This window comes from Peromyscus eremicus, chromosome 4, assembly GCF_949786415.1.
Source record: "Peromyscus eremicus chromosome 4, PerEre_H2_v1, whole genome shotgun sequence".
Classification (NCBI taxonomy): Eukaryota; Metazoa; Chordata; class Mammalia; order Rodentia; family Cricetidae; genus Peromyscus; species Peromyscus eremicus.
Window position 1 is genome coordinate 1,580,267 of NC_081419.1, and position 14,987 is coordinate 1,595,253.

General features: G+C 55.4%; 1 protein-coding gene across 2 annotated transcripts in view; it reads left to right on the plus strand.

Moving 5' to 3' along the window:
- Positions 1 to 14,987, plus strand: part of Rxra (retinoid X receptor alpha) — a 112,437-nt gene that overhangs the window by 12,409 nt on the left and 85,041 nt on the right. The window contains exon 1 of one of the 2 annotated variants that reach the window (XM_059259883.1): positions 9,590 to 9,688. The exons of the other annotated variant lie outside the window; for it this stretch is intronic. Within the exon in view, the coding sequence (XP_059115866.1) occupies positions 9,661 to 9,688 (28 nt within the window). The 5' untranslated portion in view covers positions 9,590 to 9,660. Of the gene's footprint in view, positions 1 to 9,589; positions 9,689 to 14,987 lie in introns of those variants that run through there. 2 annotated transcript variants of the gene reach the window in all.

A 14,987-nucleotide genomic window follows, 5' to 3' on the forward strand; every position in this document is an offset into this window, starting at 1 on the left:
ATCCTTGGGTCCAGTGTGTTGGTATTGAGGGTATTGGGTTTCACTGCTGGAGTCTGGAGCACTGGGGTCCAGGGCACCCTCCTCCTGGAGGAGCGAGCCATTCACTTGTGCTGGCACAAGACAGCTGTGCACCAAGCCAAGCCCTGTCTGCGTCAGCTTTTAAAACCACTGAAATGAGCTCACTTGTCGTGCTGTGGTCCAAATATTTTGGCCATTTAGATGCAACCTTCTGTGCTTGTGAAATTAAGTGCATTATTAATCTTGCCTGGCTCAGTGACAGGGTAGGCAGATCAGATAAATCTCCTTGCGGCACGGAGAGGGAAGGGTGAACGCCTTCTTATCGTATAAGGAAGACCCTGGGGTTTCTGCACGCTCTCTGAGGGGGAACTGGCCCTTGGGGAGGGCTGACCAGGGCTGAGGAAGGCCTGTGGCACTGGGGGGTACTTATCAAGAAAAGAGAATGTCCTTGGGGTTTGAGCACTGCTTCTCGATGTTACACGAGTGACGTGGGGCAATGGACAATGCAGCTGAGGTGGTGGAGGGTGCTGTCCTACTGGAGCTCATATTGGACTTTACAGGGGGTGGGGGTCCAAGACTATATCAGATCATAAAAGTAATACAATTCATTGGGGAAGATGAGGAAAAGCACAGAGGAGGCTGTGCAAGCCCAGGCTCTCTCTACAGCCTCACTATCATCAGTGAGTAGGGTAAGGTGCATTTCTTTCCAAACTTTACCATATGTATTGGGGATTGGGATCCCACTGTCTATGCAGCTAAGCTGACTTTTGCTTTCCCTTTCATTGTGGTATAGCAACTCTAGCTCAGGCTCATGTGAGGATACTCAGGGCCCCATGGCTGGCCAGCTCCTCTGCACTGCTGACCACAGGGGCAGTCTACACAGTGCAGCGAGAGATAGCCAGCTGTCCCAGGTACTGGCACTCATTCCCAGCTGAGCTGCGAATCTGTGTATGATTGGCAAAGCAGAGTTCACCTCTCTGCTGTTGTCCTTGTGGCTACCTGACAGCAGGAACCTTCCTAGCCATTCAGCATCTCTGAGTGGTTCCCAGATCTGCTGAGAGGTACTTGGTTTCCCCTTGGCTTTCCAAGTGCAGAACTTCTTAAATGTTGAGACCAGAGGCTGAACAAGCTATGGGGAGGCCTCCTAGCACAGCTCAAACCTTAAGGGCTACATCCTTGGATAGATTCGGCTCACATGGATGTGCATTGTCTGGCAGCCATGGTGCCGTGAATTTTGGGGCAAGGGTATCATCACTAGAGTGATATTGAAGCTTCTAGACACATGATTTATATGTGGCCCAGCCCCCAACAAATCTGTCAGAAAACTGCCAGCCCTTGCAGCATAGAGAACTTCCCCCATCCTGATCTCAGGATCCTGCTGCCCCTGCCATGTGTGATCATTTGTTCAGGCTAGGTTCAGAGACATTGCATTGTTTGATGGAGAGAGCACTACATGGTCAGTCCTATTTGAGGTGGACACTGATAGCTGAAACCTGACTGGTCAGCAGAGAGGGGTACATGCTCAGATAGGTCTGACCCTGAAACCCAAAGACCTGAGATCCCAACATCTCTCTACTGTGTCTGGATTTAGCATGAATGTGATTAACTTGGTGTGGTGGTTTGAATAAGAATGGCCCCTAGAAACGAGGCTCATATATTTGAATGCTTAGTCACCAGGGAGTGGCACTATTTGAGAAGGATTAAAAGGTGTGGTCTTGTTGGAGGAAGTGTGTCACTAGAGATGGGCTCTAAGGTTTTAAAAGCTGATCCCAGACCCAGTACCCTGCCCCCTCTAGGCATCTCTGTCTGCAGATCAGGATGTAACTCTCAACTACTGCTCCAGTGCCATGAATGCCACCATGCTTCTGTCATGCCTCTGCCATGATGATAATGGACTAACCCTCTGAAACTGTAAGCAATCCCCCAATTAAATGTTTTCTTTGGTCATGATATCTCTTCACAGCAACAGAACAGTGACTAAGACACTCAGAAAAAATAAAACCCAAAAAACCAAAAAATAGCATCCATACTGTCTCAAAAGCTAAACATCCCTCCAGTAATAACAAAATTCCAAACAACCACTAACAGTGTATAGCCAGGGGAGGAGAGCTGTCAGGGTGCACAGAACTGGCAGAGCTGGGCTCTTTCCCTGCTCTGCTGCTGTGGAAGGGGGATGAGAGCCTTGGCTTCCATTCCTGAATGTCCATAGCCTTCCAGTTGTTAAAGCTATAGGCCAAGAAGCGGGAATGTTAGGATTCCTTCTAGATCAAGATTCCTTTGAAATCTGTTACTACAGGGGTACATCAGGTGGTTCTGAGGCAAGTGCATACTAACCAAGGTCTGGGCTTCCCAATCAGCTTCAAACAGGGTGTGTCCCTCTGCCTGATTCATGTCTTCCATACCAAGGACATTCATGGATGGTGTTGGTTGCCGAGCCCCTGAGCAGCCCACAGGCCTAAGGCCATTTCTCTTCTGTATCTCTCTCTTTGCCTTTTCTGGGCTTCCATCACCCTGGGGAAGGACTCCAATAGGCTGTGAAGGAAGCAGAGAGCTCCTACAGCCTAGGGGCGTCCTGCCCAAGGGAAGCTCCAGTTCAGGACAGCAGGAACCTTCAAGTCTGGAGTACGTATTGAGAGCAGGGACGTCATGGGAGCCCCACGTGAGTGCTTTAATAGGAGGCTAGGAATAGGAGAAGCAGGGGTCCTAGGAGGCCATACTCAACCAGGTATGGTGTAGTGACGGGCCACATGTGTGACGTGACATAAGACCAGTGCTACCTCTCAGCTTCTTAGTGATGCTCTGGGCAGTACAGACCCGTCTTGGGGTATTTCCTTGTTTCAGGGAGGCTCTGAGGCCTGGGGCTAAGCTTTCAGGCCTGCTGACTGCAGGCATCTGTCTGGCCTTCTCCGGGTGACCTCATTTCCAGGACAGCCCCTTCTTGTGTCTCAGTTCAGAAGAGGCTCTTTTGGGGGAAGGGGACCCTTATTAGAGAGACAAACAAAGGCCAATTGTCACCATGAGCTGGTAATTCATCAGCTAGGGACTGGGCTCCCCCAGGGATTGTGGCTGTCTTGTCTTTTGGGACTCAAGATGAGGGGCTAGACTAGGGGCCCAGGATGAAGTAGGATGGGGGTAAAGCCACCTTCTCCCAGAGACTGTCTCAGTGGCAGGCCATTGGCTGCTCTCCAAAGCAAACCCCTGAAGTCTTTATGAGTAAATGAACCTTTGTCTCAGAGGGACCTAGATCTTGAGGCAGGGGTTGGGGGTGGGGTGGGGGGGCACAGCTGTACTGATAGATAAATTGAGGCCCAGGGGTGGAAAGTCTTTTTTTGGGGGGGGTCTAAGTGGAGAAGGACTGTGATATAGGGACTGGAAATGCTTCCCTCAGACCCCTTCAAAACAATGCCCCTGTGTCCCTCCATGAGCTAAGTGCTGGGATATTGTCTAGTGGGGAACATGGAGAGCTATGGATTGCAAGCCTGCCTACAGTGAGTTTAAAAAGATGGATGTGTGTGTATGTGTGTGTGTGTGTGTGTGTGTGTGTGTGTGTGTGTGCAGGCATGTATATATTGGTGAGTGGGTGTGGCCAGCAGACTGTTGTGGGTGTCAAATGGAAGCTGGGCTTTCAGGTAAAATGTGGAGTGGCCAGTGTAGATGAGGTGTGGGGTAGCCATTCCTTCTCAGCTAGCCTGAGGAGGGTTGGCTGTGGGTAGGGCTGGTGTGCAGGAGGAAGATGACTCAGGGAGGGAGGGAGAGGGCAGGCCTCGTGAGTTTTGCTAGGAGTCTGGACTTCATCCCCAGGGCAAAGGGAACTGGAAAGGGGGTTAAAGCTGGGTAAACTGGGTGGGGGTAGAAGTAAGAAGTACTGCTTGCTCTCGGCTGGGCAGAGGCTGGCAACAGCCTGACTAGTAGGAGGTAAAGTGTGGGCCATCAGGGTCTTCATTCCCATTCTGGAGGCCTGCAGTTGGTCCCAGACCTCCAGAGGCAGGATGGCAGCTTCCCTAGGCTGAGCTGCAGCCTGGAGCCCGGCCAGGACTCCCCTCCTGGGCCACGTGAGCCAACACTGGCTGGATGATGTGTGCAGGGGTGTGTCTTTGCCTCATTTGTTGGTTGGAGGGCTGGGCAAGGGAGAGCAGCATTTTAAGTATGGTTTCTCCTGCTGTAAGCCCCGAGGAAAAGCACCCGGCAAACTCCAGGGTTACTTTACCCATTCTTCAATGCAAAAATGACGCCTCTTTATGGCGCTATCAATAACCGCTTGCCTCTCCTGCTGCCACAGTGGCCACATACATAATATTTAAACCACATTGGTGGATGACAGAGACAGACGGATATTTTTAATCCCAACAGACTATTACGGTTCATATCATGTCTGTCAAATAAATATTATGAATCATTTCCCGTTATCTTTATGGGGGCAAGTTGGCGACATCAGGGGATTGGGCAAGGAGTCTTTTCTCTGAATATTTATCCAGTTCGTATGTATATGTATGTGAACAGGAAATTTATGGAGCAATTGTCGATAATAAATGCCCCGATAAAACACATTATCTCCTCGCTTGATGGGCTACATGTGGAGAGGGGTAGGGTGTAGGAGGCAGGGAGAGTATGGACTCAGGTGAGGTTGGGATCCTGTCCTAGGCTGGGAGTCTCCCTTGGCATTCTGAGCTCCTGTGAAGTGTTAGTATCTACTGTCCATGGTCATCATCTCATTTTCAGCCAAGAAGTCCTCTGTGATTCACTGATCATGTCTTCTTATCTTACAGAGGAAGAGAACGAAGTTCACACAGGGTCTTTGTCCCAGGGCTATGGTAGAGTTGGTGGTTTTGGCCTCTTCCTCCTGGTACCTCCCCCAGCACCCCGTTCTCCAAGTCCATCAACTGTCCTTTCTCTCCAGTCTCTAGTCTTCCCTGCGATCTCCTGCCCTGTCTTTCTGACCCACACCCTGTGAGAAGGCAGGTGCTGTGGTTCCCTGGATGGAGGTGTGTGAGACCAGCAGTCTTCTGGGGACTTTTCAGGAAATCTGGCCACTGGCTGGTGCCCATGGCACTGGGTCCACTGTGGGACCCAGAGTCAATTTCTGCTGCATCGGCCTCAATCAATGTCTCTAACTACGAAATAGGGCTCTCTCATCTACTCCGTCCCTCCACTTTTCCCCAGCACCCCTAGAACTGCTTAACTTGGCATTGGGTTTGGATTCTCTGGAGGCTCCTGAATCTCACATGTTCTTGCTCAGAGCTGCCCCCTAATCCTGTTCTCTTTCCACAGAGGTCCTGATTGTAAGCATTCCTTATCTGTCTCTCCCTGTGCTTCTCTACTGCTGCTGACAGACATAAAGGTCCCCTCTGGGACTGAAGACATTTTCCCCCCAAGGCCCTGATCCAGAGGCACCACTGTCCTCTGTGGCCACCAATCAGGACAGACAGGAGTCCAAGTGGGGCCAACCAGCTTTGCCTCTTACCCTCTGCAAAGACAGGCATGGAGAGGGGGTTGAGTCTGGACCCTTGTGCTAGTCACAGCTCCGTATGGCCTTGCCTCTCTGAGCTTCGCCTAACATCATCCAACTTGGCTCACAGCCACTCCAAACTGAGCCACTGGGGAGGTGACCAAGGGACTCTGTAGGTTAGGGTGCTGGGAGTTCAGAAGTGGGTCCAGCAGAATGCTAAGCTCCTAGTCTACCTTGTTGAGGGTTGGGCACCCCAGCCCCCTGCTATCTACCACTAGTTCAGGATTTGAACTTCCTCATCAAGAATATTCCACTGGGAATGGGATGGGGACAGCCCAGTTCCCCTTGAGTCCCAGGAACTGCTGGGCCCCAGATGTCTGTCTGATGTAGCCTCAGGGTGCCCAGCAACACTGGCCTTTAAAAACTCCATTCACTAGGCAATCTCTAGACTGTTTACAAGGCTGAGCCGAAGCAGTGTGAGAAAAGGGCCAAGGTACCTTAAAAAGCATCCTTCAAAGCCGGGCGGTGGTGGCGCACGCCTTTAATCCCAGCACTCGGGAGGCAGAGCCAGGCGGATCTCTGTGAGTTCGAGGCCAGCCTGGGCTACCAAGTGAGTTCCAGGAAAGGTGCAAAGATACACAGAGAATCCCTGTCTCGAAAAACCAAAAAAAAAAAAAAAAAAGTTTCATTTAGCCGGGCGGTGGTGGTGCACGCCTTTAATCCCAGCACTCGGGAGGCAGAGCCAGGTGGATCTCTGTGAGTTCAAGGCCAGCCTGGGCTACCAAGTGAGTTCCAGGAAAAGGCGCAAAGCTACACAGAGAAACCCTGTCTCGAAAAACCAAAAAAAAAAAAAAAAAAAAAAAAGGTGAGATAACTGCATTGAGTATGTGGTTGAGTCTTACTCAAAACCTTAAAAAAAAAGCATCCTTCATGGAGTTAAAAAAAAAAACAAAACCTCAAACAAACCAAACAAATGGCTCTCAGGTTGTAGGCATAGGAGAGGGATGTTATCACAGAAGCTCTGGGCTGCTGAAGCACGTGATACAAGGACCAGGGTGGTTTTTCCCATGGTCAGCGTGGTCCTGACTACTCTGAGACAGCCACTGTCTCTGGCAGTTTCGTGTGGGTTCACTCCCACCGAAGAGCCCCAAGTTGAGGGAAAGGCAGAGTGCAGTGGCTGCAGAAAGAACAAGCAGCCTGCTTATGTTTCCATCCCAGAGCTGGAGGGTCTGAGGTAGGGCCTCCCTCCAGTACCTACCTGCCCTTTGTTCTGGGGACCCGTCTGTGTCCCTGTCCTGTATTGGAAAGATAAGGCTCAGAGCTGCTCAGCCTCTGTGACTGCTGAGGCTGGATGTGAGACTGGACTGGATTAGTAGGGTTTGGACCTCCTGTTCCCCACTGTTTACCCATATCCTGGAGCGATCAGGCTTCTTAGAAGCAGGTACTACCTCTGGAACCTTCCACTGTCTCTGTCCCCAACTAAAGTCCCCACATGGAAACTTGCCTGTTCAGGCCTCTCTGTCTCCCAGCACTCACAGCTCTCCACAGCAAGTGGTAAGGCTGGGGGAGAGCTGGGATGAGTCGGGCTGTCCATCATCAGGAGGTGACCTCAGATTCCATTGCCAGCCTTGGGGCCTTCTGGCTGAGCTTGCCCACAACTGACCCGAGTGGTGTGGTCTGACGGCCAGGCTGGCTTTTAGCTTCTTCCTACCTCTAGGCCACTGCCATGCCAGCCCTTCCACCTGGGTGTGTCATCCTGACTCAACCGGACAAACATGTCCCTTCTTCATGGCACAGCTCAAGGACCAGCCATCAGGAAGTCACCAGAGCCCCTGGCTGGCTGGGCCTTGTCCTCCTTTCCCTACTGATGGTGCTTTGGTTCTGGCCTGCACTACTCTATCCTGAACAATGGTGTGGCCTCTCTTGCCTGTGAGTCTTCCCTATCTTGTGACAAAATAACTGTCACTTGCCAAGCCCTCCTCCTGGCCTAATAGTCTCTGTACTGCCTGGCTCGTCGTCATCCATGGACCCAGTAGGGAGGGTGGGATTGTCTGCACTTTGCAGATCAGGGAATGGAGGGCAAGAGCGGAGTGGCTTGGCTAGGCTGAGATAGCTGGGAGGCAGAGCTGGGGTCTGCTCTTGCCTTCCCTGTCTTGACCACACCTTGCCTGAGAACTCAGAGGCGAGTCTTCAGTGTGGACTCTGCTGATGTTTGTTGACTGAATGAATGGTCCACAATATTAGAGAACAGGGACCACTAAAGTTTCTCTATCCCCACCCCCACCCTTCCTCATCCTCTCTGTTCTGAGACCCAGTGTGGGCAGGCTGTCTGCAGCCCATAGACTCCACTGGCCATGGTAGAAGGGCAGTGCTTTATTGCTGGCCACCAAGTGTGGCCCTGGGGTTCTAAGAACAGGTCTCTGGCCTTGCTGGGGAGTTAGCTCTACCCACTCACAGCCTGCCAGAGGATTCTCAAAATGGCCCCATGAAGGAAGGAGTCTGGGGGCTTTTCCCCCTGGTCAAGGTGCACAACCAGAAGCACCACAAGTTGTGTGTCACACTGAGGGAACCACCCTGATGGGACAGGCCTGGGAAAGGGGCCTGGCTTGTAGCACAACCCAAGGCACTGAGTGCCCTTACTCGGCTCTTTCTTCTCTCTGGCCCTGTATGGACAGGTTCCCCAGATTCCATAGGAGCACCAGGGATGCCTTGCTCTGGGACAGGTCTGTGGGCCTTCTGGGATGCTGCGGAAGAAGCATCTTTAGGAGGGTCCCACAACCGTTCCTCTTTACACAGAAGGAAAAGTGCAATTCTGGAGGGTGGCAGTAGTGCACCCAGGCAGGGCTTTCCTTTTCGTCTTGAGGGGTGGTGCTCTCTTTGGGCAGCACCCGCTCTGTGCAGCCTGTGGACTTTGGTAAGCCCCTCTGCCAGGGCCTCCACGCTGGATATTGGTCTGGCAGGCACCAGCTGGGAGTGGAGGGAGGCGGGACTGCCGGTTGCCTGGCTTGGCTCAGGGACACAGTGCGCTTAGGGAGGCTGGCTTGGCTCTGCTCAGGTAGCTCACACCCAAATCCGAATTCCAGCCGCCCAAGACGGCGGGCGGGTTGCGGAGGAGGCCCAGGCTCTCCCTGGGTAGGAGTGCTTCCTTTCATTTTTAAACAAACAAATCATGAATTTAAAAGTCAGGGCAGAGAGCTGCCCAAGGTATAAAAATAGACTGGGGCCACTGGGCGATGTCCGAAGCGGACAGCAGCACTTCTCGAACCCCGCACCTCAGAGGATGTCTGGGGCTGTCGGGGTAACAGGGGTACGCGGAGCCCCCACTATCCCCGCCCCGCCCCCAGTCTGGCGTTTGGTCGGACACCACTGTCCTCTTTGGGCCTCCCGCGTGTAAGTGGGAAGGGACTGGGGCGTCCCCTTGCCTAGCTGCTTGCCTCTGGCTCACCGCCCCACCCCGGCCTCAGTTTCCCCATGTGTCTGTCGGGGTGCACAGGGGCCTTGGCTCTCCTATAGGGAGTCCTGCCAGACCAGGGTTCCCGAGCGGCCACGGCCGGCCTCTTTGTGTGTCCGCGCAGACAATGGCCGGGCCGCTGAGCTCTCCTCCCGGCCCCGCTCTCCTCCTCCACCTCGGGCCGCGGGGATTTTGGGCAGCCGGGGAGGGAAGGCTGCTTCAGCCTGCCGCCCCGCCCTCCTCCCACGCCGCCGCCCCACGGCTCCCGGGAACCCCTGGCAGACGCAAACTTGCAAGTTTGCAGGACGCTCACAACTCGGGGCTGGGAGGCGAGCGCGGGGCGGCGGCGGCGGCGGTGGTGGCGGCGGCGGCGGCGGCGGGCGGGGCGCGCACCGGCTGCGGGCGGGGCGAGTGGCGGCGGCGGCGCTGCGCCGAGTCCGCGCCCGTCGCGGGCCCCCCGCCGCTCCCCCCGCCGCTCCCCCCGCTGCAGGCCGGGCCGGAGCGGGTCGCGGGCGCGCGGCGGAGGCGCGGGTGGCGGGCGCGCGCGCGCGGCGCGCGCAGGCACAAGTAGTTTACATTGTTGGGCGACTTTTGCAACAACTCGCCGCGCCGCGGCCTCCGCGCGCCGCCGCCGCCGCCGCCGCCGCCGGCTCCCCGCCGCCCGGGCCCGGGCCGGCCGCGCCGGGGGCCGCCGCGCTGCCGCCCCGCTGCTGCGCCGCCGGCCGGGCATGAGTTAGTCGCAGACATGGACACCAAACATTTCCTGCCGCTCGGTGAGTGCCGGCCGCGGCGGCGCGGGCGAGGGAGGGGGCCGGGGCCGGCGGGGCGGGGGCGCGTGCGCAGCGCGCGTGGGGGGTCCGGCCCGGCCCGCTGGGCCCCGCGCCGTGGCTGTACCGAGAGTTGGCGCGCCGGGCCCGGGGGAGGCGAGTGGGCACAGGGCAACTTTTCCCGGGCCCGGGCGCGCGGCGGGAGAGGGCGAGGGCGCCGGGCCTCTTGACTTGTCGGGGAGCGGGAGTGGGCGGCGGGGCTGGAGCGAGCGGCAGGTTCGCTCGGGACGTGGAGAGGGTCCCTCACAGTGCGCCTAGCGCGTCCGCGGAACCCTGGGGCGCCGAGCCCCAGCCGCCCAGGAACCGGACCACGCCGGAGGAGCAACTTCTGCGCTCGCTGGAGGGCTCCGGGCCTCCCTGGCACTGGGATGGGGGCGACGCGCTGGGCTCCGGGAGGCCACTGCTCCTCCGGGCTCGTCGGGCTGCTGTTTGGAGCAGGCCGCTTGCCCCTGGGTGTCTCTTTGCCCAGGACAGAGTCGTGAGATCTTGCTGTTCCCCGACAGCAGCCCAAACCTAGGTGGGCACGGTCACCCAGGGGCCTCTGGTCAGGAGCATCAAATCCAGAACTGGGGCCCCACGCTTTGGCACCTCTAGTTGTTCTCCCTGGTATTTAGGGGGAGGACAGCCCATCGGCAGAAGAGTCCGTTTTCTTGTCCTGTTGCCCTCCGGCCCGCAGCTCGCAGCCGCAGACAGCCTGCCAACTCCGGGAGTAGAACCAAGCTGGGTCGGAGCCCCCCACCCATTGCTCTCGTTGGGGTTTTGGAAGCCAGAGGGAAGCAATGTAGAGAGACTTTATAAATGAGCTCTGGGAAGGATATTAATTTGGTGGTGAGGACAGCAGCTAGGCTGTCAGGCTGGTGAAGAATTTGTGCTGAATGGAAATCAGGACAGCTGATTATGGACGAAGCTCCACGATGATCATTGCCTCTTTGCCTGTGCATCCTCTATGAGGCTTGGGGTGCAGTTTGGCTACCCTGAGGGGTGATCAGAACCCAGTATGGTTTACAGGACTTTTGGTGATTTGGGGAGGTGGCACCCCTTTGACCCCAGTCTTCTTACAGCTCACAGACAGGTCTGCTGCAGAGTGACTTGGGCAGAGTGTTCCAAGTTTGTTAAAGCTTCAGACACTCCGTCCTTATGAGTAGTGATGGAGACCATGGTGGGCTCAGCTGAGCTTGAGTGTCTGTCTTCCGGGCTGTAACTCCTGTCCATGTTGCAGTTGAGAAACTGGCTGGGAGAGGCCGCACTTAAAGACTACAAATGATGGATTTGGCATTGGAGCCCCCTGCCAAAGTCCACCGACAGGAAAGCTGTGTTACTGTGGCTTGTTGCTGTGGGGTCTGATGTGGGGTTGATGGGGCTCCTGAGATACCTCTTTCTCCTCCACCCAGGCCTTCATGTGCACAGAGCAGGGTCCTTCAGGACAGGAATGCTTCTCTCAGTCTCTAGCCTCTGACATGGCTAGGGACTGGCAATATTTGGGCTAGGTCTTGGGATGGGAAGCAACACCCCAGGAGAGACAGAGCCCATTCTAGAAGTTGACACATACAGAACTGGGAATGAGGTTGCAGGGTGGCTGGAGTCTCCATGAAGAGGAGTTGTGTCTCAGAGCTGCTGTCCCCCCACAAGGAGACCCCGGGAGTCTTGGGTTCACAGAGTGGTGCCTCTGAGGACCAGCTTGTGGCCTCCCAGGCAGCCCATGCCCTAAGGCTGAGTGGTGAGTCCTGGGCTCTGATTACATTTTATTTTTTACTAAGCTTGTGACCAGCTCTGAAGTCCAGTACAGTTGAAGGTCCATTTAAGCGGCTACTTGCCTAAGCCCTTTTGTCAACACAGCCTAATCCCTCCTGGGGGCTGAGTGTCAGAGGATCTGGCTCATCCAGGGTCCCCACTGACTGCTTCGGTCTGACTTGGAGTGGTTAGGAAGGTTTGGCCCATCCTTTTCACTGCCCTGCCACTTTTGGGGTCTGGGACTGAGGACTCTTCCCAGCCTGCACTGTGTGGGGTTTGGTAGTTCAGGTAGCCTCCGAGCCCCTGTCCACTGAGTTGATCCGTATGGGACAGATCTGAGAAGAAAGGGAGGCTGGGGAATTTGCCCCAGGCAGCCCCTGTTTCCTGGCCTTGCTGCCCAGGGCTGGCCTTCCTCCGTGCCGGTCAGGGAGTGGGGTAAGGGCTGGCTTCAGCCTGGATGGTGGGACTGGAAGGCTGAGCCTGCAGAGTCCAAAGGTCCCAAGACTGCACTGACCCTCTCAGCTGTTAGTGCCCATTTGTTTGTGAGGGTAACAGGTTTCCAGAAGCAGGGCTCTAGGCCTCCAACCCCTCTGTTGTGGGGTGCTTGGGGACCTAGTGAACTTGCAGCCTGCTTGAGGGGGCTTTTAGTAACATCAGAGCCCTTGTGACCCAAAATAGAGCACATTCCGGGCGTCCCGAAATAACAGGGTCACATGACTCTCAGGAGGCTGGGCTTGGAGTCCAGCTTGGGCCTGAGGAGGCCCCCAGCTGCCTACTGATTTGGGCATTTGTTTTGGGAAACTCTGGAGGGGACCCTGATATTGACTGAGGAAGTGTTAGGGCAAGAAAAAAATGACCCCTTGACGGTGGTCTGACTGTGGGGGTGGCCTTGCCTGCCTGTGTTCGTCTTTGGGCTGGCACTGACTATTGTGCCTGGCACAAGCGTTTGTCTCAGATGTGGGCTCAGAAAGCTAGGCCCACAGGACAGACTGACTGAGGGTGGGGAGCTCTCCACACAGCCCCGGTCTGCACTGCTCAGAGTCTGTGGGATGTGCGGGGTGTAGAGTTGAGTCGGCAGCTCGGTCACATGGGCCAGCTGCTGTGGGCTGCCTCCCAGGTCCAGGGCTGCCAGGCCCCAGGCGGTTCTTCCAGCTGTGCATGCCTTTCAGGGCCGGGACTAGGTGCACCTCCTCAGAGAGGACCCTCTGATAGTCATGCTAGTGTCCTGTCCCGTCTATGCCATGACTGTTCTGGACCCCTGCCCCACCCTCATGCCTTCCTTTAGGAAAGGAAGAGGTCCAGAGGGTTTGTCACTCCGTGGTCATTGTAGGGGTGCTCAGGCCTGTGTCCCTCCACCCAAGGACTAGCCATGCATACCCAAAGGGGCTCCAGTATCCACATGTGTGGACAGAACCAAGCTGCATAGAATGCGGTATGAGAGTCTTGGGTCCACCAGTCAGTGAGGTTGCCTGGGGCTTCCTATCTTTAGTGGTATGGGGTCTCACTATGTTGCAGCATGTTAGGGCCAGGGTCTTTGTGGTGAGTGAGGCCTGGCTCTGCAGAGAATTGGGCTGGTGGACCTGGCTCAGTTGTCTCAAGACTGTAGGCCTCGTAGATGGCCTAGGGCCAGGACAAGCCAAGACCTGCCTTCCTTCCGTGCTCCTTACGCCTAAAGCTTGTGGGTCAGGCAGGGCCTGGAGGTATCAGATTGGCCGGTGAGTTTTCATGGGAACTGGCCATCAGCCGGGCCAGAGAGGAGGGCAGGAGTCCTGGCTCTTGAGTGTAGGTGTCTGGATTGTGGGCTGGGAGTGTGTCTGTTTGGGGATCACCTTCCAAACCTTTGTCTCAATGTTATTTTTAAACAAAATTTAAAAATTACATTTATTTATGTGTGTATGTATGCCTGTGTGTGTGTGTGTGTGTGTGTGTGTGTGTGTGTGTGTACTTGCAGGCACACATGCACAACATTTGTATGGAGGTCAGAGGATAGTTTTTGAGAGTTGCTTCTTTCCTTTGACCACCATGTAGGTCTTAGGGATCGAACTCAGTCCTTGGTAAACAAGTACCTTACCCACTAAGTCACCTCACCAGTCCCCAGTGCTTTTAAAATAGTCTGGTTTCAATGCTGGGGAAGGGTTGGAGGAGATGGACTGTCCACCTGCCCATGGCCCCGAGCATGTCCTTGCTATAAGGTATACTTGTTCCTTCCCTGACCCTCCTCCTTTCCATTCAGACTCTCTTCCATGGCCATGCCCTCCCTCACAGCCACAGAGAGCCCTGAAGGACAGATGCATCTGTACAATTGATACCAGCCACCTGCATCTGTAAAATGGACGCATTCTTTGTTTGTCAAGGCTGTTGGGCACGTAGCCTGTTTTGTGTCCTAGGCTGGTTGGGAGTTTACAGAGCTCTTTTTGTGGGGTGTGTCTCTTTCTTTCCCAAGGTGAGGCCTGTATCCAGGTCCTCTCCGGGCCTCTGCCTTGATCAGGATAGGGCCAGCTCACCAGTGTTGAGCCCAAACCATCCTGAGACTCCCCTGTGCCGTAGGGTATGGGAGCAGAGGTGAAAAGTTGGCACCAAGGGAACACAGATGCAAGATGCAGCCCCTTGGCTGGGAGTCCTCTGCCTAGGTTTCCATTCCCTTGCTAGGCTCCCTTGACAGACCCCAGCTGCTGCATGACTCTCCCCAAGGCTCAGCGAGTCTGCTGGAGCGAAGAACTGCGCGTGAGCACACCCACCCGAGTCTGGTGCGCGAGATGTTCTGAGCAGTCGTGCCCCAGCGCCTCACAGACAGGGAAATTGCACCCTAGAGTTACAAAGCAATTGTCTAGCTCAGCAGCTGAATGAGCGTGAAACGGAGCAGAAAGCAGCTAAATAAAATTGGCCCAGGACGTGTGGGGAGCGGCCTGGGTGTGCACAGACACATACACACCCCCTCACACTTACCTGGTGCTGCCTTCCACCCCACCATGAGGCAGCAAGCCGGTGCTGCAGGCCTCCCAGGGCCTCCTAAACTTCCCACGGATCTGGGGGCCTGGCTGCTTTCTCACAGCCTCGACCCTTTTAAATCTCTCCCGTCCTGTCCAGGACCTGCCCACCTGGAGAGGGTGCTGATAGTTATCCACTGGGTGCCTGGTACTTAATTCAGACCTCGTGGGTGGATCAGGGGCAACCTCACTTAGTGAATGGGAGCTCCAGGTCTGTTTGCCTTGGTACTTTAGCATCATGTTTCTGTGAGGCTCTCGGCTCTGCAAATTGATTTCCCAGACAGGCCCAGCCCTGATCTTCAGCTGGGCCAAAACTTGTTCTTAAACTCGTTCGGGTCCTGTTCTGTCAGCATCTCAAGAAGCTGCCTGCAAGAGTGGGGTCCATGCCCAGTCTGGTTCCCCAGGGGCCCTGCTCCTCTCTCTGCTTCCACTCCTACGCTGAGTAGCTGTTTTGGCTTTTGACTGGGGTCTCAGGTCTGAGGTCTCACTGTGATGGCTCTGGATCCTTGAGCCTTGGGAGGCTTGCC